At 33.6% G+C, this 25496-nt stretch overlaps 2 protein-coding genes across 3 annotated transcripts; one reads left to right on the forward strand and one right to left on the reverse strand.

Moving 5' to 3' along the window:
* Positions 1-12: 12 nt before the first annotated feature.
* On the forward strand, positions 13-5146 carry LOC122523112 (bone morphogenetic protein receptor type-2). Its single transcript, XM_043644708.1, has 12 exons — positions 13-302; positions 1031-1328; positions 1513-1615; positions 1700-1897; positions 1997-2233; positions 2312-2467; positions 2617-2799; positions 2889-3058; positions 3139-3334; positions 3425-3625; positions 3724-3945; positions 4030-5146. Exons 2-12 carry the CDS (start codon positions 1146-1148, stop codon positions 5064-5066), a joined length of 2886 nt encoding a protein of 961 aa, XP_043500643.1. The 5' UTR covers positions 13-302; positions 1031-1145; the 3' UTR covers positions 5067-5146.
* A 3077-nt stretch (positions 5147-8223) lies between these two features.
* LOC122523114 (43 kDa receptor-associated protein of the synapse homolog) lies at positions 8224-24873 on the reverse strand. Of its 2 annotated transcripts, none has more exons than XM_043644713.1 (10): positions 24196-24873; positions 18307-18523; positions 16268-16419; positions 13527-13673; positions 12899-13058; positions 11888-12088; positions 11625-11723; positions 10334-10525; positions 9811-10010; positions 8224-9499 (listed from the first exon to the last, which is right to left on the reverse strand). In XM_043644713.1, the coding sequence occupies exons 1-10, from the start codon at positions 24231-24233 to the stop codon at positions 9292-9294; spliced, it is 1614 nt and encodes a 537-aa protein (XP_043500648.1). In that variant the 5' UTR covers positions 24234-24873; the 3' UTR covers positions 8224-9291. The 2 variants fall into 2 exon arrangements, with proteins under 2 accessions (XP_043500648.1, XP_043500646.1); XM_043644711.1 differs by having other exon boundaries at positions 10334-10540.
* Between the last annotated feature and the right edge of the window lie 623 nt (positions 24874-25496).

Raw genomic sequence — 25496 nt, forward strand, 5'->3', positions numbered from 1 at the left:
GACATTCTTTATGTATTCACTATGTGTCGTATGGTTTAGCACTCTTACAAACACAACGGGGAACGTTTAACGCGTATCTCACTGCTTATCTATGAGTTTCGCTTGTTAGTATTATTTCGACGCATTTATTAATGCGTGATTTAATCGCGTTTCATTGAGTATAACTTCAACCGTCAATAATAGATTTATAATAATAAGATTTTTTTTTCGGTTTTATTAAATCGTGCAATGTTGCCCTTAATCACGGCGTCAGGAACTTACAGAGAACACATGAAAATTTTTCAAAGATTATCGGTCAAAATGTAAGCATTATCATTTTTAATACACGTCGCGTCATTTGAATAACATGACATTTGTACTTCTCTCTCTCTCTCTCTCTCTATCTATCTCTCTTTCTTTCTCTGTCTCTTTATCTCTCTCTCTCTTTCTCTTTCTCCGTCTATCTTTCTCTTTCTCTCTCTCTCTTCCCCTCTTCCTTTCACTCTCTCTCTCTCTCTCTCTCTATCATATTTTATTTACAAATTTTCGTTTCACGCATATCACACGCGCAGTAGACGTTAATTCTTGTCGTATCAACTAACTTGTAATATTTATAAAAGAATTTTGTTTATGCATGTTTTTCTTTTATTATAATATAATTAAAAAAATTCATTTATTATACGAAACTGTTATGCATTGCGTGTGTGTGTGTGTGTGTGTGTGTGTTGATTTTAATAAAGAATTAAATTATTGTCATAATTATAGAATTTATGTTTATTTTTTATATTCTTCTAATCCAAAAGAAAAAAAAATAATTTTGAATATGCATGGTTGAACTATTGTTTTGCAACTTTTTTTATCTTTCTTAAAAATACATAATATTTAATAAAATATATCTATAAAGAATATTTATATATATTTTTATAATATTCATGGGAATATTTTTTATTACAATTATGATCCTACAATGTTTACATTAATTACGTGTAATAATGTTAAGCTAATAATTATATTAATATGAACTAAGATAAAAAAAATGTCTGATAAACAGATGAACAAAGAGAGCCTATGGTTAGTGCAATATATCGCTATGGTGAAAGATGGCAATTCTTAAGAAGCATTGCTTCTGCTGAAGTGGCCAACTTGAACTGGCTTGCTAAAGCACAATGAAAGCCATTGTATCAGTCGTATTGGTCACACTACTGTATGGGATAAGTTCAGCCCCCATTTATGCCAGTAGAATATGTGCAAGCAGAAAAAAAACAAATGAACATATTTCCTTGAAACTAAATTCAGCAGGATTGCCTGTTGAAGATTTATCCGATAACAATAATGTAATTCGTATCTCAGTAAGTGAATCCAATACATTATTCAATTTAATTAAAATTACAAGATTTTTAGTTAATTTTAATTAATAAACATTGCGTTATAAGCACGTAACAGTAAAAAAGATATTAAAGATCTAAACAAAAGAATTTAAAGATTCTTTAGCAAAATGATATTTTTTTTTTTACATTGAATTACATTTTACAGGCAGACGATGACATTAAATTTGATAAATGCATCAATTTTTGTCACGCACTCTGGCAAGAAAATAAGACTGCTAATGGTACAGAGATCATTATTTTATCACAAGGTATTTATTTGATTTATATTTTATCTCTGTCGTTAATCGTTTATGTTATATTATTTTCATTTTTTAATTGTTTTTTAATGAAAGGCTGTTGGAAACAATCTGGTGAACAGAAATGTGAAAATACCGAATGTGTGGCATTACAACGTTCTACCAAGGCTTTAAATAATACTAAGTTTTGCTGCTGTCATGGAGATTATTGTAATTTAAATATTACTAATAATAATCTTTTGTATTCCGATAATAAGATTTTCAATTCTGCTCCAGTGCAGAAAAATCTTGCAAGTAAGCTTCTTACATTATTTTTGCATGAATTTATGATTCTTAAGATAAAAATTATATTGAAAATTATTAATGATTTATGTGATATCATTATTTTTATAGCAACCGAATATTTAGAACAGTCAGATTCAGAAAGATGGTTGCTCATCGTAGTGAGCACATTAGTTTGCACTTCATTGGTGATATGTACAATAGCTATGATGATATATCGGACGTACCGTAACAATATTTTAGCAAGATTAGGAAAACCAATGTCTTACAATGACCAATTTATGGATAGTACAGCATTAAGGACTGGTACTTATACTGTTGATCATTTAAAACTGACTACAATTGTCGGTATGTTTTTTAAATATTATATCATTGATTCGTATAATTATAATCGTCCGTATATAATACATTTTTAATAATTTTTAGGGCAAGGACGATATGGTTCCGTTTGGCAAGGTAGTATGGGAGATCAAGATGTTGCTGTAAAAATCTTTCCCTCTCATTATCGTAATTATTTTCAAAATGAAAGAGATACTTACTGTTTACCGTTCATGGAACATCCATCTCTATTAAGCTACTATGGTTAGTATTTTTATTTTAACCCTTTGACTGCAAAACGTTCAGAAACGAAAGGTGATAATAATTCTTCATAGAGACACTATTTACAGTCAAAGGATTAATACAAGATACAATTTTTTTTGTTTCTTAATGCTGGACATTTATGGATACAGGTGTAGATGAAAGAATAAGCATGGAAGGTAGCACGGAATATCTTTTGGTATTAAGCTTTGCACCAAGTGGTACTTTAACAGATTTCTTACAAACGCATACAGTTGACTGGCTGACATTCTGTAAAATGGGCCTTTCTGTAGTCAAAGGACTTGCATATTTGCATACTGATATTCGTAAAGGAGGTAAGCAAATATTTTTAAGTTTAAATTATTTGTAACATCATTTTGTATGTTGTATATATAATTCTTTAAATAAAAATAATAAATTACAGATAAATTCAAGCCCTGTATCGCTCACAGAGATATAAATTCTAGAAACATACTGATTAAAGCCGACGGTAGCTGTTGCATATGTGATTTAGGATTAGCAGTGCAAATATCTGGATCCAAATATTACTCTAACGGAGAAGAACAACATGCTGAAATAAAATCAATTAATGATGTAAGAAAATGAATAAGTTTAATATATTATAATCGAAGTTTTATTAGATCTACTAGATACTGATTTTAATTTTTGAACAGGTTGGTACTTTGAGATACATGGCACCGGAAGTATTAGAAGGTGCTGTTAATCTACGCGATTGTGAAAGTTCTCTCAAACAAATAGACGTTTATGCAATGGGCCTAGTTTTGTGGGAATTAGTTTCAAGGTGTTCCGACATTTACATTCCTGGATCAGAGGTGCCTCAATATAAGCAACCATATGAAAATGAAATTGGTTTGTATGGATCGAACATGAATTAAACATTTTATACTTTTAAATCATTTAATGTTTTATTTATATCTGTTCTTTTGTTTGTTTGTTTAGGATTGCATCCTACATTCGAACAGATGCAAATTTTGGTATCGCGTAAAAAAGCAAGACCTCTTTTAGAAGGAAATTTAATCGATAGACCAGGAGTACGTCTTATAAAGGAAACTATGGAAGATTGTTGGGATGCAGATGCTGAAGCACGTTTGACAGCTTTATGTATAGAAGAACGTCTTTCGGAACTACAATCTCATCGTAGTAAGTAGGAAAGGGTTCTTTATTCATAGTTATTTTTTTTTTACATTTACATTTTATTTATTACGAAATATTAAAATATATCGAACAATTTTGTACAGTTACTTCATACTTTACCGATGGGAGTCCTATGGTGAACTCTCACTGTGCCTTAGTGCCTTCAACCACGAATAGCCTTTATAGCGAAACTTCACATCACGATAATATCCATGTTGTTCAACTAGCAATGCACATGAGTCAAGATGGATCTACGAACGAGAGCAATATGGTCGATAATTTGGTTACACTTTCCCCATCGGATAGTGTCGCTCACGAACATAGTTGTAAGTAAATTATAAATTTTCTCTTATAATTATATTTTTTAATCAAATGTAATATAATAATGTTATTACATTTGATAATTTTAGTTAAAAATTCGAACGAGGTAGCGGTGTATAACCACACTCAAACTCTTCAACCTTATCAAGGAAGAAATCCTTGCATGGAGAGGAATTTGATGTTACAGTCTGACTCGTTAGAGGATCTAGGATGTAACGGTAACGTTTTAGTTGACAAATCGTTGAAACACGCGTGCAATGATCAATACAAAGTAGTAACGGAAGCGCAAGGTCTCGTCTCGCACGATTACTTAGGTCAACATACGACACAGTTGGCACAACTTAGACCAGCCACGCCGATACCGTACGTACAAAATGTCATATCAGATGACGGTGCTACGTCTTACAATAAACGCAAGCAAACGAATATGCACGACAATTATCTTCAAGAAAGTCCACGTAAAAAGATATTCGGTGGTTGGCCGAATTTAAAGAAATTACTCGTCAACAAGAAGATGCACCCATATAACAAATATCCGATAGACAGGGAGGATTCCAAATCCAATTTATTGTCAAAGCAAAATGTACAAATTAAGACTGTGGACACTAACGTGACCATCTCACCTGGTGGTAAATACGTTAACGGTATTATTGGTAAAACTTCAACTTCTACCGTGCCGATAGTAAAAAATGATAAGAACGTAGTACAAACTGGAAACAACGCGTACGACAATGACGGAACGAGTAATGCTCGACCCTCGACCTTGCCGTTAGTTAATTTGAAAAATAAAAAAGGGGAGAACAATCTTAGCAGGCAGGAGAGTATCGATAAATTCAACGAAGTCTTTAATGTTAGATCTAACGTTAACGTGTTGAAAGATCCCAACATGAGAATTAAAACTCCGGGTGATTTACCACCATCCGTGAGAAAGATTCGTGGTCGTGCACAATCTTCGGCTAGATTTTCCCTTTACGACGATAGAATGATGTGTACTATTCTTAGCGAGGAAGATGACCGTAGCGACATAGCAATTTGGAATTCGGTGCCATTTGGTATGGATCTTAGTGAAACAGATGGAACGAGTTCACCTATTAAACATAGTACCAAAAATGTAACTTGCTTTTAATTGAAAAACATGATATATATCCGATGTGTATGTAAAGTCTCGATATAATATGTACGAAGAGAAGATAATAGAAGAGAAAAGAAGAGAGGAAAAAGTAAGTGAAATTAGAAAAAAGAAAAAGGCTGAAGTGCAATTTAGCCTGATACAAATGATATATGTACAGAGAAATTTTGTTTTTAAAAATTAAATAAGATTTTATACTTAATACTGATATGTTACTAAAAAAGAAAAAAAAAAATAACAAAATAACAGATACATATATTGTATACAATAGAATTAGACGTCAGGAAATCAGATAAAGAATTTATATACTTAAAAAAAAAAAAAAAAACAAAAGACAAATATCAGAAAAATTTTAATCGCATAATAATCTAACAATTACTTAAATACACGTGGTGGTTTGTCGCATCAGAGATAGATGGGCTTTTCCTCTTATTTCTTCATTGATATTTAATACATAATTATGTCTCGAAAGTAAGAAGATTTAGCGCATCTAAGATACAGTGCAATGCGTATTTATTATAATTAAAGTAAATAGGGAAATATTTTCAATGTTCTATGAATAGATAGAAAAACAATTTCGTGTTTAAATTATCACATAAATTTGTTCTATCGTTTGAATAGAATTGATCAATCGGTCAATCATTCTTTTAAAAAGAAATACGTGAATGTGTATAATATTTATATACATGGGACAATCAATGCAAGTTAACACGATTGATGTGATTTTACGTGTATTTGTCTTTTACTCGTTTTTTTTTTATACATGTAACTTATAAAAAAAAGAAACAAACATACGAACGCGTAACAGAAAAAGAGTGTGATAGGGAAAGAGAGAGAGAGAGAAAGAGAAAACTATTAAGCTTCGATATAGCAATTAAGAAGAAGAATCATAAGCATGAGCTTTATAAATGAAAAGGAAAAAAAAACAATTATATTATGCCTGAAAGTTAACTGAAAATAATTACTTCTCGAAGGAGTAACTCACATTATACCTATATATTGTCATTGGATTTTTCATTCAATTCGGAATACTACTTTACGAGTCGTATGTTTAAACTATTGCAAAAAATAAGTATTTGCACATTGCACAAAAGAAACCGCTTGATATTAGTACATAATTAGAACATGACATCTTGTCCATTTATGCACAATGATATTAATCGAATATGTAAATATGAGATTCAGTCATTCTATAAGTTAATTAATTAATACTAACTCTTATGTGCGAATATAGTGCGATATATTTCACTATGGATTATAATACGCAAAAGTATGTACGTATGTATGTACTAAAAATTTAACTATTATCATTTTTTGTATTTTTTTTTTTTTATATATATATTTAATGCGACCTTATATAAGTATCAATCAAATTTAATTTAATTTAAATTCATTCATTCATTGATATTATCACACATTGACATTTAGCCAAATTCGATTAATTCAAAAGATTCTATTAGACTGTTTGTTAGTTATCGCTTTAACCCTTTTCTTACGACACGCTTTAGGGCAAGTATTGTTCCATATAAATTCGTTTGTATACACGAATCGTAGTATGGTATATACGACTCCTATATGGGTCTCTAGTAACGAAAGGGTTAAAAAGTACCTGCACAAAATATGCGCTAGAAAAGTACATCAATATGTAAATATTTGTAGGATAAAATCAACTTGATGTAATTTTTCTTTTCTTTTATAATTAGTTTCTTTGTCTTTTTTTTCTTTTTTTTTAAATATTACTTTAATAAGAATTACATTGATTTTCATGCAATTTTTTGTTGCCAACGTATTATTATTAGGTTGAACGTATTAATAAAAATGAAATATTACGTGTGCGATTCGGAATAAAGTTATTGTAACAAATTTTAAGCGGAATTTGTACTTTGAAAAGATAATTTTTACTATATGCTATAAAAATTTTTGGAAATTTATTTTTTTATTTGTTTGCTTTTTCTTTTTTATCAATGCCATCCAATCATTGTAGTACATACATACATATGTATATCTATATATAGAATGAGTTGCATGTCTCCTCTTCATCGTTGAATCGTGAAACTCTAGACACTATAAAAGTGGCAAATGCAGAACTATTCATTCTGTCATTCCCCATCTCCTTGCCCTTCCCCTCCTCACTTCCCATTAGCAAAATGTGATTGGCGGCCAAGTCTTCTTCATTCTAACGATTCAATGTCGTGTCGTACAGAATAAACGCATAGAATTTTTATCTGCGATTACTGTATGACCATCAGTCATCTGTCAACGACTGTTAAATGTGTAAATAAGAGACAAATAAAAAATAATATCATATATAAAAAAGATAATTTATTCATAAGTTTTATCCAAAAAGTATAATTAAAAAAATGAGATTACGTTCGGCAAATTATGCAACTTAAGCGAAAGTCAAAGATCGATGACTTGCAAATGAAATAAGATGGAAATGAACAAATAATTATGTTTAATTGTGTGTAAGTTAAATGACACTTTGCGATTAATTGGATAATTTTATTTAAAATCAATGTTTTTTTTTTCTTTTTTTTTTTTTGTTTTTTTCTTTTTATATATACGACGTGCACATACAGTTTTACGTTAAACTTTTTTTATTCTTGTTTTAATTCACGAAGATTGTCAAACGATAAATCGTAATATTAATCTTCACTCGTCGAGGTCTAACGATCACCATATTTTTTCTTCTTTTTTTTTTTTTTATGGTTTTTTTTCTTTTTTAATTTTTTCTTTTCTTTTCTTATTCTTTTATTAAGATCAATACGGATAGATTCGCATAAATGTTATTAATCTTGCCCACGTCACTAATCGAAGATTTATAATCAACAGTTGTGTTAATTAAGTTTATAGTATTCTTTATAAGATGTAACAATTTTTGTCTTTGTTAATATTATATATATACGTATAGAAATATGTGCATACATATATATATAACATACGTAATATACATATATAATATATTTCTATTTTTATACAGGGTGTCCAGTTACAAGACACACTGTATATATATATATATATATAAATATAAATATATGTATATTAAGTGTTAGTGCGTATGCGATCCGCTTGGTATTTCTATTAAAAACTAGTCTCGTAGAATTTCATTCTTCGGAATGTATGTAGGGACGGGTTAAAAATAATAGTCTTTCGATTTTGGAAGGACTCAACGAGAGTATGGCGTTATCTCAACATCTTATCATCAACGTCAATAACATTTACACGTGAGTGAATATTTCTTTTTTACCGAATTTATCCTTAACGAACGAATTAATTCTTACAATTCTAAATTACAAATGAAACACATATTATGGAGAAAAGAATAAATGAGGAAAATGGGAACGGTGCGTTAGAAATATAGATTAGGTTACACACACACACATAACGAATACATACATATGTAAGTATAATACGTAATAACACACAGCTACGAAATCAATAGTAGTTTTGTATTCAACGGTGCGTTAATAGTTTCACGATGATTCATGGTCAAATTTTTGGGACGCCTCTGGTAAATCTCGACAATCCATATCATAAAGCTAACTAAGAATTTTGTCGTACACACTTGCATCGCATCTGCAATCTATGGTCCCCGGATATGGGAGTGTAATTTAATTAAATTTTTTTTCCTATAATTAAATTATAGGAGTGTAAATATATTTCTTGACTACACAAATGATTTTATAGAATATTGATTGATGCGGAAACTTTGGGGAATCTTGAGACAATCGTATTTCTTTTTGTCCCCATAGGATAACGCGCCGCTGATTGTATTACGAAAATTGAAATACTAAAACACGAAACAACATTCTCTTTACCACGAATTGAATTTTATTTTTTTGTACACCTCAGCTATCAATAATAATAATCAAGAAAGAAGAAGAAGAAGATGAAGAAGAAGAAGAAGAAGAAGAAGAAGTAGAAGAGAACAATATTCACGATAGCAATCGATATTCGGGTCGTTCTTTTCATTGCCAATTCATCAACACTAATTTTTTTCCTTTCCCTACGCCGTTCTCGTTATCATGAGCCTCTCTCGAACTTTCGAGGATTTTATTTTTAATGCTGTTTTTCATTTTTCCTATTTTTGTTTGTTTGTTTGTTAAGTTCGTTTACGATAAATTGGCGCACGTTCGTGTGGCACCCACGTATAGACGAGTATTAACGCGCGAATCGAATGATCGAAACGAACGAATATAATGCGTCAAATATTTTTGTTTGTTTAAACGCTACTCGTGGCGTGACAATCCTCCAATGTCGCTAGGCTGCTGGCCCTCAAGGATGCCAGACTCAAGGAACTATGATTTAAGGTATTCATGCCGTGCGGATCCTCGCAATGCAGGTACAGTCGTGAGCTGACAGATTTGTGACAATCCGGACAGAGACGTTTCTTTTTCTTATCGCGTCTCTTGAGAATGTCGTACGCGCACCTAGAACAAAAAAAAAAAGAAGAAGAAGAAGAAGGAGAAGATGAAGAAGAAGAAACTAAATAAAACGAGAACGAGTTCTCATCATTGAAAGTAATCGTATATAAGTATTCTTGTTTTTCTTCAGAAATATCTTCATAAAAATAGATAAATAAATAAATAAAGAGAGAGAGAGAGAGAAAGAGAGAGAGAGAGAGGTGGATAAAAAGTAAAGAGAAATGTTAAAAGAAAAGGATAGGAAATGTTTATTCCCAGATAAGTAAGTTGATATAAGATCCGTGGAGGGATTTTAAGAGTAGATGTAAACCCTTTACCTGGCGTGTAATATGTGAGAACAAGGTAATGCCTCGAGGGAATCGGCTTCCAAGCCGTACGGTTCGTTGCAACCGCCGCAACGTAATTCTAAATCTTCTTCCATAGCAGCGGCTAGTCTCTCGTGATGTCCTTTTTGTTCTTCGTCCCCCAAGGAACCGTAAATCCGCGATAGCCTTGATCTTACGGTCCTAACTAAGAGCTGCAAATAACGTCGGGAAGGATACCGATACTAAATAACATTTTTCTTATTATTTTACGTATTAAAATGATACCTGTTATATCGAGAGTAGAACCTCGTCAACTAGTAGAAGTGTTGCTAAATCGTACGAGGAGGATAGTTGAGAGAAAAAAAAGTAGAAGAGGGGGTGGAAGTGAAGGAGGAAATGGAGAAGGTCAAACGACTCGAGAAAAATCATTTCACGCTCAAGATGGAATTGGAATGTAAAAGTGGAAAGAAGAAGAAGAAGAAGAAGAAGAAGAAGAAGAGAGAGAGAGAGAAAGAGGATCCAATATCGTTTATACCTTAGCACCGACGGATCCAGCTACTTCGAGAAGCCGAGTATTGAATTCTAGGGGCCGACAGTTGCATATCTCGTGCTGCAACCTGAGAGCTTCGAAACATCTTGCCACCCCATCCATCGCTTCCATTTGGCAAAGCCGATCACCGGTAGCTGCGGCAGATCCCATGGCGCTTTCGTACTGGCGGAACGCCTTCTGCAATACGTCCATCTTCATCTCACCGGTGTTATCGTTCTACTTCCGGTGCAATGCACGCAATGTGTCAACTAAAGGCTAATTGTATTGTGCGGTTTCGGCGATCGCCAACTGAAAGACAGAGTCCAATTCGTCGAAATTCACGCGCGACATTGAACGAGCTCGTTTTATTTCTTTTTTTTTTTTTGGGTTCTTTTTTTTTTACTTCCTTCCATCGAGAGTTAAATTTTTCACTCGGAACGAATCGTAAGTAATTGTAATTTTCGCGATATATACGATTGTTAAATATCGAAGAAATATTTGACGTTGAAAATAATTCGATCGGAAATGATGGAATATTTTTTTTAAGAGGAAAATCGTTAAGTCGTATAATCGGTATATATTTGTTTTAAAGTTACACGAATGATGATTAGCACGAACGGAATAGAATCTTCTTAATTCCGAAATTCACGCTCGGTGATCTCCCTTTTTTTTTTTTGTTTTTTTCTTTTCTTTTTTTTTTTTCGTAGTAATTAGTAGAATAGGAGAGCCGGCGTTCGTCCAAAACTGAGCCCGTTTCGGTGCCAAAGCTGCGAAAGCCGATATGCACTATGCGACATGCTGCAACGATGCGTTTCTAAAGAGATTCGTGACAAAAATAACAAAAGAAAAAGAAAAGAGAGAGAAACAAAACAAAATATTCCTCCTGAATGGGAATCGAATATTTTTAGTTGGTTATTCTAAATTCGACGATTTCGAAAATTTCAAATTCATTTGTCATCGATACCATGCAATAATATAAATCGATAAAAATGATTCTATTACGAGTTATGGTACAATAATAAGAAAAGATTTGTCGTTGTTAACAGGATGAGGCAATATCGCGTATCGATTTGCAAAGAAACTTTCCAAAAGTATTTTTCATGTATATTTAGAAACGAACTCACACACACACGCAGACATAAGAAAGCACAGGAAGGAAACATGCGAAGCTTACGAACGGGGCGATAGCAAGAACCGTATTATATATAATAGTGATGATAATAATAATAATAATAATAATAATAGCAATACGTGAAATATCGAAAGGCAAAGCCGATGTACGATAATTTGAACTCACATTTATATGGGATTTTTTTCGATAAATGTCACCCATTATTCGTATACTTCTAGCGTAGCTAGCTTGGTCGCCTGAAACTAGCGACAGTCGTGTTGCTTCCTAAATAAAAACGTGTTAAGATCGATTAACAATATTCATTGTTCGCAATAAAATTATTTTCTTTGTTATTTGAAATAAATTCGAATAAACGGCGAAACGACGAATCGGCGAATAATTGTAAGAGAGAGAAACAAAAAACAAGACAAAAAATAACTATACTTTACCGAACAATAGTCATGAGCGTCACCCAATTCGCCCTTTTTTCTCAATGCTGCTGCCATTTGTAATAGGGCAGCTCTGTGATGTCGCGAATTCAAATCGCCAAGTTGTAAACTTCGCGAGAGATCGTATGCTCTGGCAGCGTATCTTGCACTTTTTTCGGTATCCTGTAATCTGCAGAACAGTTCCGACAATCCGACGTATACCTGTAAACGAAAAGAACGAAAACAAAAAACCTATTTGCGTTTCTCGTTGTTTTCGAAGAAAATTATTTTAGATCGCGCGTTTATGTTTACATTTTTATACGTTTTATAATTCGTTAGAAATTTATAAATAATATATCGAATAGAATCGGCACAAAATGATATACATATATATATTATATATATGTTACCGTACGTGTGCAGATTCTATTTTTTTGTTAACACGACAAATATCTCCAAGTTCGATAGATCTAAAAAAAGAGCTCGTTAAAAGGCAAGTTTCAAAGGGAAGAACATTCTATACAGAGTGTTCTGTAATTCTGTAATACGAGCTTGCAAAGAAGGATTATTCCAAACTAACGTAAGACATATATTTTATTTAGCTTATTTTTTCTTCAAAATTCTACAACTTCGATTTATTAGTTTTTCTTTCTTTTCATTCTTTTTTTTGTATCAAATCATTTTCCTATTCGCTCGTATTATCAATTTACAGATCACCCTGTATTTATAAACGTCGTCAGTTATGACAGATATGTTCTATAAAGAAGAAAAATTAATGAGAATGAATAGACGATTTATATGTTACGATAAAGAAATAAACAATAAGAAAAAGTCAAAGAAAATAAGAGAAAGAAAGAGAGAGAGAGAGAGAGAGGAAAAGAAATATAGGAAAAGGAATGGGAAGGAGATAAAGAAAAAAAATGATGAATAGAAAAAGAAATAGATAGTTAAATAAAAAAAAAAAGAAATATAGAGAGAAAAAGGAATAAAATAAAAAAGAAAGAGAGAAAAAGAGAGTGAATGTCTAATTACCTGTAACTCTAAGGAAGGATCTTGAATGGAGTGGGCGATTTTGTGAGCTCTTTGAAAGGCCTCCAAGGCTTTAGTGAATCCTGCTAGTTCTAAGTGGACTCTGCCTACGGTTAAGTGAACTAATCCAGCAGTGGCACACTGATCGCACTCGTTATACAAGCTGCGAGAGGACGTAGAGTCACAACTATTAGCTTTGCATCGACCGATTCTATGGGATATTCTCGTTTTAAAACGAAAACGTTTTAAACATTCAACCGCCCGATTTATCCAATATTTCAAATCAGAAATAGTGACAGTGTCAGAGATAAAGGTTGAGAGATAGATAGAAAGATAGACAGATAGATAGATAGAAAGAGAGAGATAGAGAGAGAGAGAGAGAGGGGAAAAGATTAAAAGAAAAAAAGAGAAAAAAATAGACATTGAGAAAATATGAGTTCTCGTTTCATCGAGAGTATCCCGTAAAGGTGTGTTTTATGACATCTATCAGAAAAGGTACGGAAAATTGTTCGTTGTTGTTTCATTCGATAAGACATTGATAAGTTTCATCATTGATTTCTGATTAAAACTATACGACATTATTAAACATTCAACAAATCGAATTGTAAGAAAAAATTGTCAAATATTCGACCTGTGTCTCGCATATTCCAAAGCTCTGTCCAATGCACCTAATCTCTCGTGGGCTCTGGCCAAGTTCAGATAAGCTTCTGCTCGCATGTTAGGCGAGTCCAGTTCTTCGGAGATGCAAAGTTGTCTGTGACCAAAGTCGATGCTGTCTCTGGAAAATATGAAGACGAAACAAACAAAAATAAATAAAAAAGAAAGAAAGAACGATAAGAATAATATCGAGATGTTTATAATTTCGTTATATTTGAACGTTTTGAATTACATATATAGGGACAATTATTTTTCAAATTTAATAATAAAAATTAAAATAAAACAATTTGAAGTAATCCGAGGTTTTAAGTGATACGAATCGGAGGTTCTTATATAGTCAGACACTTTTAAGTAGTAAAAGAATCGGAGGTTTTTATATGGTCAGACATTTTTAAGTAGTAAAAGAATCGGAAGCCATTACACGGTCAGACATTTTTAAGTAGTAAGAGAATCGGAGATTAATAAATGATCAGACACATTTAAGTAGTACGAGTCAGCAGAGATCCTTACCAATATAATCGGACACCCCTTTAAATATTAATTTCAATTTTCAATGGAGAAATTTCAATATTCCACGACTAAATTCGTACAGAACGTTGAACACGATTATTGAATAAATCCACTCGAATGTGATTCTAAATTTATCCTCGCGTGCTTCGTCGTGCAACCGAACCGATAGCAGGTGATAGTAACGTTAGTAGAAGTTAGTAGAAGTTTAGTAGTAGTAGTAATAGTAGATCCTTCTTCAATCCAATGACAAGAATGTCAAAGAAAAAGAAAAAGAAAAAGAACGAACGAAAAGTAAGGACAAATGTGGATTCCGTAACAGGTCGCGTAAACTTTGCAGTCCGCATTTATGAATAGATATGAGTATACGTATACATATCTACATTGAAAGAAAAAGAGAGAGAAAGAGAGAAAGAGAGAGAGAGAGAGAAAGATAGTAGAAAGGGGTGGAAATGAGGAGGATTGGAAAAGGACGTTATTGTGTCAAGGATACTCCGAGTACGGCTCTTGCCAGCCGGATTTTCTCTGTCGGCTCGTGAAATAAATGCTATCTCTTACCGACGATCTCTTTATTAACTTCTTTTCCTCCAGTTTCCGTCTCTCTTACTATTTTTAACGATAGACTAAAAAGAAAGACCGAAAGAGAACGAGTGAGAAAGAGACCAAAAAAGTTGGGCAAGGCTCGTACGAGCTGTTAAATATATAAAAAAAAAAGAATGAAAAGAGAGAAAAATGTCTTCTTCAAAGAAATATAACCTTTAAAAAATGCTCGAGTTAGAAGCAGCATCGAAATAAAACATCCTTGCGTCGAATCAATTACTTTTATTTAGGTGTTTTACCTTTTGTACCATATTGCACTACGAATGATATTTGTTTTTTTTTTATCATCATAATGAGGTGGGTTAGAAGAGAATATATTTTTTTCTTTTATTTTTTTTCTATCAGGGATGAACAGAAGATTCCTGCTCGTCGTCAGAGTTGTATTTCGCTGGCTATGTGTTAGTACGTATGTGTATACGTGTACGTGAATCCTTGGGTGAGTGGTGATGTTAGTAATGTGTAGTACTAGGTTTCTCTCTTTCTCTCTTTCTCTCTTATTCTCTTATTCTATCTTTCTCTATCTCGCACTGAGCATGTACAATGCTCGAGGGTATTTTCCAATAGGTATCTGTGGTTTTCGATGTCTATAGTCTAGGAGGAGTCCAACGTGTCTTATCGTGCGAGATTTTCCGCATGTTCGTAGAGATGCGTGGCTTGCTCTGATTTCCTCCAACATGTACGGGATCCCTGTTATACATATGCATGTAAGTAATAGCAGCACGTGATTCGAATACCACGATTCTCCTCCATCCGTTCGATCGTCTAACCGATTGGAAACGATAACAACTACTACTGCTGCTACGTCCGATTATACGTTGACTTACTCTACTAGAAAAAAATAATCACTCGTCGTAGTCTAACATTTTCTACATGCGAAGAGAATTAATTGAAAATTTTTTTTTACCTTTTTTTACGCGATTTGTATCGCGTTGTAATATTTTACCGAGAAATCGTCATCGACTACGACGACACGTTGACACACTGACCTATATTTTGTATTTTTTTTATTGGAACGAACAGTTGGACCGCATCGTAACGCAACGACAAGAAGAAAAAAAGTTCATCGGTTGTTTGCGAAGTTCGTTCGGTAAACAAGGTTCCATAGATTGGTGGACAAATTCTCTTGAACTTTCTTAAGACGATCAGTCGTTTCTCTTTCAACTGTGTCGGTTTTATTATTTTAACGAGATAAGAAAAATCGATCGCGGGGTTAAGTGTTTTACGTTGATCTTCTTTTGAATAAATATTAAATGGAAAGTTTTAATGAATTATTTAGTTAAATGTATCGTTGGATTATTTGGATAAGATATTTACAGTCTGTTACAGTATCGAACTGGGAACGTTAAGGATGCGCTACTTGATATAACCTTTCGCTCTGAATATTAAATGATTACTTAGAAAGTGTATAGAATTAATAAGTATACGCCGTATTAATTATACTATGCAAATGAAGTATTACGAGCCTTCCTTGATTCACCTTCCATTTAGTAGCTTAGGCTACTTTGTATCGAGATACCGTAGCTACCTATTAGATAGATTAACGCGAAATTATCTTTTATATTTCATTTACCAAGGGAAGCACAAAATTATCTTATATTATAACGTTACCTGTACTTTCCCCAATCCATATATGCTTGATACAGGTAACCCAAAAGGGCGAATTTGTCCTCGCGTTGACGAATACTCTTCAATGCACCTCTCCATTTTCTTACGGCTGCTTGCTGTTTGTGAGCACGATACAATTTCAATCCTTGCTCTACCTGTAATCAATGTGCGCGTAGAAACACAAACATTTATTTAGAATTCATTTTATTATCTCTATTAGAAAAAGAAAAAAGGGCAAGAGAAAGTAGAAGACATTTTAGATGCAACAATTCGATGCAATTTTCAACCATTCTTGTTCTATCTATAATTAATCAAAACAAATTTTCATTGTCATTAAAATCAACGTTCGAAGGACCTTGGGAGGAAAACGAAGGACAGACTAAGGGTGGATTAATGATGTATGTGTATAGAGATAAAGGGAATAAGATTATGTTGAGAATACATGAAGTCTACTATTGGATCATTATCACGCACGAGAAGTTTCAGGGGCGGCAAGTTGGCACACGCGTGACTGCGAACGCTTTGCTTGTTTGCTTGCTTGCTTGCTTGCTCGTTCGTTCTTCTATGTATTTGTGTAACGACACTTTGGATAAGGGCTGAAACGAGAGAAAATGCTTATCGATTCGACCCTGAACTTTGTCCCTGGCGGATTGAGCGATCTGATGAAATATAAATAGAACGTTTATGGGTAGAAACGTCTAAATTGAGAGACAAGTTACACCGATGTGCGTTCGTTTGACATTAATGAACATGGGAAACGCGTGTATCCCATCACAGCTATTAACATTTCGCTTGAATATACGGGAAAATAATCAACGACTGCTAAGGGAGAAACAAAAAGTTGCACGTATATCTTAAAGATAGATTGATTTTAAATGCTAATCAATTGAACCTCGGGTTATTAATCGTTAATTGATATATCATTAAAAAGTAATATCAACAAGTTGTTAGTTTAGAAACGCAGGAAAATAATGGAATTCATGAAAATGAGTTTGCATATAATTTATCGAGTTTCCTACTATTTTATCACGTATATAAATATATGTGTCTTTATGTGTGTAGGAGTAAAAAGTAGGAGGGAAAATTTTCAACTACAATTTTATCATCCTTGAAAGCGTAGAAGGTACCCAAGTGCACTCTTTCAAAATGCTTTCGCTTCAAACTTGTTATCCACTGAGGCTTTAAATGACACCACTAAATGCGACATAACATGTGTACCAGTAATTTTGCGCGAGTGTGTACGTGTGTTTAAAAGAAAAGTGATAGAACAAATTTACCGAGGTAACGTATGTTTTACACGTTTTTACATCCCATAAGAGAATACACACACACACACACACAAACATGTATACACGTATTTTATACACGCGTGTTAAGTGTTTCTAAGATTTTTCCTGTTCCTGTAAACGACGTAGCGAAGATGTCGCGATAACTTAAACGAAAATCAATTCTATATCGTAGTAGAAAAATCCTATTTCTCGGTTTGAAATAGGAAACATTGAGAAATGGTCGTTGTTTGTAGAAAATAAAAGAAGAATCGATAAATCTGAGGAAGTTGATATAATAAATACCAGATATTAGATTGTGTGTGTGTGTGTGTGTTGTATTTGCAGGTATTGTACCGTTGTGTCGAGAATCGTTTCTGTTTGAACGCTTATGAAAGGATAGCGTGACTCTAATTCCGATCCGTGGCACGGTTGTGAACTTGATAGTGACCGATAAAGTCGTGGCAACACATTCAACGAGAGATAAGTGTACTACTAGGGCTGCTCGTAACGAAAGCGAAGAAGCGTGCCGATTCACGAAAAGGGAAAGTCATGTACTTGAGATTTCTCTCTCTCTTTCTCTCTCTCGTTGTTTTTTTTTGTTTTGATTAGCTTTATCCAATCGCAAATTTTCGCACGAGATATATCATCCCCACTTAGATTGAATTTTAATTTCTTTCATTTTTTTTTTTTTTAGATTATTTTTCGATAAACATTTTAAAAACTCTCGATTAATTTAGAAAGCGAGATATATTTAATCAAAGTAACAAGACTCACCCTTCGACGAGCTAATTGTTGATCCAATCGCCACCTGCATCCTACGAGACACTCCCATAAACCAGTACCCGGTCTGTTATGTTGATAATGACCATTCCCGCTACCATTTTGATGACGATAATCCTCTTCCGCGAATTCGCAAACATCGAGAGGATGTCTCGAGCCATCCGGGCTACCCAATAAAGCGGTTGCCGATAATTGATGACTCGCCGATCCACTGTAACATTTTTTATACAATTAGTCCGTACTTTGTTTGTTTTCTTTAAAAAAAAAAATTCACTTACACATTAACGATTACAATTTAACAATATTTTTGTAATACTAATTAATACGTTCGTATATATATATATATACTTATTTATCTTTTATTTAGTAAACGAGTGGTGTTACGTTTGAAATGCACAAAGGAACGGGGGAAGTTTATCGAAAGGTAACTCGGGCATGAGGACGCCGAGACTCGGAACAAGATTATTAGCTTCGTTACTAGGTTCCCTTTGAAATAATGAAAATAAAAGCTAAGGTATATATCTATGTATGTGTGTGTATTTGTGTGTGTGTGTAAGCGTGTAAGTGTAGGTATATGCACGTTTAGCGGTAGACTAGCGGTGGGCTCGTGCTTTTGTGAAAGCTCAATTGTATCCGCCATCTCGTGGAGCGTGCACTCTTCTCCTCGGTACACTCGATACGTTTTGCATACGAAACCGAATACGCTTGAAATGACATGTACAACAAGCTTCAAAACGTTCTCGAGAAAGATACAAAATGGTATCCTTTAAATTAGAAAATCATCTGCAGAAGAAGGTAAGTCAACTTTATAACGCGTGTGTGTGTATCTGTGTGAAATGGGAAATAAATATGAAATTTAATTCGGTTATTCGTGTTTTATTTTTTTTCACACTTATTATACTCATTCAATCATTCTCTCTCTCTCTCTCTCTCTCTTTCTCTTTTGTTTTTCCCGTGTCGAAACGCTCAATATTTGTTCTCCATCGAACTTTGTCGAAGTATCGGTGCGATGGGTAAATATTTGCTACTGTACATAGGCAGTTGAGTATAGAAGCTCGTAAGCTAGCTATCGTACTCTCAATGGTTAGACTTCCTTTCTTTCTACTAGCTAACGCCATTCGTTTGACTCTTTCGTAAGAGCCTTTTTTACATTTCAAAGGGATACATATTTATGAGAGATTTTAAATGTAACACTATAGAATGGTATATATATATATATATGAAGTATTACGTTCATTCTATCCACGTAGTTTCTTGTTAGTTAGACGATACTTTTGTGTTTGAAAAATTCTGGATTTATCAATGTTGAATTAACGACAGAGATAAAATAGAAAAATAAAATAAAGCATTATTTTAGCTTATTTTCAAAAGATATTATGATTATTATTACAATATACAATATATTCGTTCGAGATAAAATACAATTTCGTCTTAAAACCAATCAGGGGGGGATACCTTCCACACACACACACACACACACACACATAAATTTCCATATATAATATTATGTTTTTATCTGAAAAATTCGGAATTAATATCGTATACCATTACTAAGCTATTAACTAGACGTTATATTTAATGTAGTTTGGTTAAAAATTCGTTAAAGAAAAAAAAAATAAAATAAAAGAGAAAAATATAAATGGCGAAAGCGTTTTAAAGAGGTAATAAGATACGTTCGATAAAATATGAGACTCGAACGTCGGGAGCCACGTGACGTGAGTTTTAACGTTAACTATGTATGACCTCGTTATAGTCGTCTAAAAATGTAATCAACGTTGAAAGTTTAACGAGTATGATGAAAATGACGAGTCAACGACAACGAGGATGATGAAGAAGACGAAAATGAAGAAGAAGAAGAAGAAGGAGGAGGAAGATGAGGAGGAGGAGGGGAAATAAGAGGAAGAGAATGGCAAGGGTGGTGGCGTTAAGCTGACATGTACTCCTACGTCTGACGGGGTTCCTTAATTTATTTCCAGGATGAACGGAAACTCCGGTAGGAGATAAAGCGCACTTGGCCGGAGTCCCAGAGTTTGAGTTTCGCAAACTCTACATCATGAAGGTTGTACATTCTCCCGGAATCGCACCTACTACCCCGTTTACCTCTAACTCGAGAACAGATCCCGTACTGCAATGCGACCAATGCGGGTCATCCTATTGAAATTTATCTTACGCGAACGGGATTGCTTGCATATTCTCTGTCGGACAACGACGATGATTATGACAACGAGAACAACATTCCCGTTACCCTTTACTTTTTTTTTCTTTTTCTTTTTATTTATTTATTTATTTATTTATTTGTTTCCCACGTGCGTTACGAGTCCAATCGAAATCTTCAAAGATGTATTATATTAATATGATTTTAGGTGTTTAGATATTTATTATCGACAAATTAGAATTTTCGATATACGATGACTCGTACGTCATACCGATCGACCTTGTTGCTAACGTTATTACAAAAGACAAACAGCTTAGGGAAGATTACGAAACTGTTGGTGTCGTAACCATCAAACTCATGAAATCCAATAATTATCCTGTCGATACGCGACGTTTCTCGACAAGAAACATCTACGGTCTCAACGATTGATCAACAGACGTTTTTCTTTTCTTTTGAATATTCTTTTGAATATTCTTTTGATATACAATCGAAAGAAAAATATATAATAGAATAATCGTTGGAAATACTTATATTTTAAGTAGATTTTAAATGTCGAAAGAGATACGTCGGCCGAAAAGTTGATTATTTTATTAACACTTAACCCTTTTTTCTTTTTCTTTCAGTAGAATATTTATCCAAGACAATTGTACATATATTATACATCACCGTGAATCCTGACGGCTCATTTGAAAACGCAAGCAAAACCCAACCTTTTGAAATCTTCTCGTTTGTATCATTACTCGACTCGAGTTTCTATTGTTCGTGATATAAAATCCTCGTTAGAAGGAATATAAGCTCGCCAGTTTTCGTTTAGTTCGCTGACGCACGTCTCTACGTTTCTTTTTATTCGTACGAGAAACACATACACACATACACACACATATATATATATGTATGACATATGAGTGCTCGATAAAAGACAATATTCTTCATTTTCTTATCCTTCTCTATGTGTGGTATAATAAAACGTAAGAAACACATTTCTCGGTGGAAAGGAAAAAAAAATGTCAATTACAGATCGCGAAGAATAATCGAACGTGGTAGAGAATGGTCGTTGTTGTTGATCGTAAAATAGGAAAAAAAGAAAATAGCATAATCAAAATTTGTCCTCTGTGAAATAACACGAGAAACATAAAGACTGATGCTTGCTACGATATCGTCTACGAGTTATCGTCGGGAACGACGACGTTAACCAAATTAATATCGAACGAGCTATTGCCGACTTTATAGTATGACGTTGAAAGGATATATATGTATGTGTGTGTGTGTGTGTGTGTGTATTATTCTATGTATATACGGGAATGTGTATAATAAATGTATGTGTCGGTGTACGTGAAAGAGATGGCGAATTATCGTACGTATCACAGAGTCCACATTTACGTCAAATCTGACCACGTTTGTCAAACAGATTACGCGCTACTAAATAACAACGCTTGGCACGCAACTAGAAATTTATGCGTTTCGCGCTTATACGAATAATTAATGAGTGCGTTGGTAGTTATTCGCGCACCAGTAAGAAATGCATATGTTATCATTGTACCAATGAATAATATTTATATAATAAATAATATTAATATATTATATTTACAATACGTTCTAAACGTTCGTATATGTGTGTGCGTGTGTGTTTCTTATATATATCGATTAAAAAAATAATAAGGGCTATAAAATGAATGTTTCATTGACTATTCGTTTATGAAATTTTCCAAATGTTCTTGGTTAATCAATCTTGCACGATGTTTCATTTCTTACGATATTATTTTATTTTAATATTATATTTATTTCATTCGAGTGAAATCTTTCAATCATCTTTGTTTTCATAATACTATAAAAAATGTTCTATGGTGAAAATGTATTCTGATAATAATGTAAATATATTTCTAATGTTCAAATTAACATTTTGTACGATAGTAAATAAATGCGAGTTGGAAAGTTATCGAACAAGGGAACTAGTAGGTGATACCCTAATCTTATCCTAAGAGAACACGTCTAACTTTCGTAGTTCACGAAATAAGGGCCAGGACGATTGAATTTTCTTGTTAGCAATCGCGGTGCGAGTCGGCCGGGAATACGGGCGGTGTGCATCGGAATATAGGTCAGCGAAAGAGGTCGCAGGTGCCTCGCCCACCTAGTAAATGTGGTGGGAAAGCAATAGAGACAGAGTGAGATAGAATGAGAAACAGAATGAGAGAGAGAGAGGAAGAGGAAGAGGGAGGTGCATTTCGCTGCACCGTACGATACACCACCGACGTCGTTTCTGCTGTTTCCGTTTGCAACGTTCTGTCCTATTCGCGCTTATGCGAAATATCAACGCGTAAGCCAAGTCTGACTGAAACATCAACCCCAACCTATCCTCTTATTCTTCATACGCGGAATCGTCGTGCATATTCATGTACAACTTGATTTTTCCTCCCAAGATGTCCTTTTGTTCCTTTTTTCCACGTTTTATTTTCAAAAGCACGAAACTAATATTTTATCGTTATTTTTCATTCTTTCCGTTGCTATGAAAAAAATGATGCTTATTATCATCGTCGTGATGCGTGAATACGAAAAGATTAATAAATATAGTACGTATTCTTATTTTTCTTTCGCATCGATTACGAAATTTCAATTGTTAAAAAACGATACGAATGATGGTATAAAAAGTATCTCTCTTTCTCTGGTGTTTTTTTATTCCCCAAAAGTAGTATAGTGTCGTGTCGTGTCGCGTTGATAGAAAGAGAGAGAGAAAAGGGGGATGAAAAATAAAAATAAAAATAAAAATAAAAAATAAAAAAGAGAAAAAAGAAGGAAGGAAGAAAAATCGGAACGTGGACGAGTATCTCGGTCGACTAAACATCGTTGTTCGGAGCGTTAGCTACCTTGCTCCATCGTAGAATTTCCCATTATAGCGTTGAAAACTCTTCGATGGAATGTCAAGCGCATCGCGTATCTTCTCTTGCGCGTTTCCGACGGCCTTCATTGTTCTAAGCGTCACACGTATGTGTAACCTTTCTACTATACAGATATATATACACACATATACATAGATGTAATACACATATGCATATATGTATACAAACTTGCACGATTTTACGCTACTTTATTTATTGCACTTTTCCCCAGTTTCAAGGACTCTCATCTTCTTTTATCCTCCCTCCTCCTACTCCCCCTTCTCCTCTCCTCTCCTCTCACGTATTTATTCTATTATAACATCTCGATTGATTGATTCGTAGAACCACCTCTCACGGTTACGTCAAAACCGTATATCATCGATTATTAATTCAATTTGAATCACATCGGGTTACACGGGCTTTCGAATCGGCAATCAAATAGGACGAAAATCAATCGAATCGATAGAGAATTTTCGCGTTAACTGGGGGGGTAGGGGGTAGGGGGTAGGGGGAGAGCATTACGACAAAATTCTCTACCGGTTGTAAAATTCGTTTCATTTCATTTGAAGGAAAAAAGAACAACAATTTCATTGTTCATCGATATCGATGATTACGTATTCGAAACACCCACACACACACACATACACATACGAAATATTTCAGTTCGATGTTCGATACCGGAATAATCCGATAGATTAGAATTTTCGTGATACTGAAACTTGTTATAGTTAGAATTTAATAGAAATACATGCGTGTGTATCCTATGGTATTTATATATACGAAATATATTCTAACACATAAATATATAAAAAAGATAAGATAAGATGGGAGTTAGTAGAATGCAATGAAACTCACCCAAGGTAATCCCTGGACGAAATAGACTCCCATGACATGGCTGGATCGCTTCTTCCTCACCTCAATTTCCCGTTCTTTCCCCTCCCCCTGCCACCCCTTCTCTCGTTTCTTTTCCTGTCTTCTTTCTTTCTCCTATTTTCCTTAACTCCAATCTCATCTCCCTTCATCAGCATTATCCTTACCGGCCGGTTTCTCCTCGTTGCACGTTTTTCTACGCCGGCACATATCCTCTTATTTTTTTTTCTTTTTTTCTTTTTTTCCCTTTTTCTATAAACCCACTTCGAAAAATCTCTAACGCTTCTTTTATTCTCTCTCTCTCTTTCTTTTTTTATTCTTTCTTTTTTTATTCTTTCTTTCTTATCGCTTATACCAGCTCTCAGCAATCTTCTTTTCAAAGGAACTGTCTCGTGTCCGAAGTGAATCTACCATTCGTGTGTGCAACTTTTTATGTATTTTCCAATGTTACTTACACGCAAACAACACATCTACACAAGAGGATATTATTCTCCCTTCAAGGTTATCGATACTAGCTTTCCCCCCTTAGAGCCTCTCGTTCGACTTTCGATTTCATTCAAAGTGCTGACTTTACCTATGCGAATGTATTTCCCCCTCCCCCCCCCCACTTCGCGTTTCTATACTTTTATTTTATTTCTTTCTCTTTCTCTTTTCTTTATATTAGATATTTCTACTCTCTCTTTTTTCTTTTATATATATATATATTATTATATTTTTATTTATTTTTATATATATATATTTATTTATAATGTTTTTTTTTCTCTTTTTCTATTACAGATCATTTAGTTATTCGTTATTAGAATCTCGTTAAGTATTTGTTTCAATACGATTTATTGATTTCTCGTAATATTTTCTTTTCTTTTCTTTTCTTTTCTTTTTTTAATATAAAAACAAATTTCAATTGAAACGTTCGTACCGATAAAACGTACTTTGAAAAAACCGAAAAATGTTGTCTTTTTATTTATTTTGTTTTCCCGCCCGCCCAATCAACTTCCCTGGAATATCGAGAATATGATCGAAATTAAATGTTACACCTGAGGTAGTTTAGAAATCTTAATCGGAACTTTTTTTCTCCTCCGTTTTCTTCATTTATATATTTCTTTTTTTTGATAATTGTTTTTTTTTAAATATGCTTTCTCTTTCTTTCCGTTTAATCCGATGAAAAATAATTCGTATTTTCTAAACAGGAATATTTTATCTCTCTCTCTCTCTCTCTCTTCTCTGTTTTATCATATACTTTCCTTCATAATTGAACACACAAGTGAAGAAAGTTGGAAATCCTTGGA

The sequence above is a fragment of the Polistes fuscatus genome, unplaced genomic scaffold (genome assembly GCF_010416935.1).
Source record: "Polistes fuscatus isolate 324 unplaced genomic scaffold, CU_Pfus_HIC Scaffold6, whole genome shotgun sequence".
Classification (NCBI taxonomy): Eukaryota; Metazoa; Arthropoda; class Insecta; order Hymenoptera; family Vespidae; genus Polistes; species Polistes fuscatus.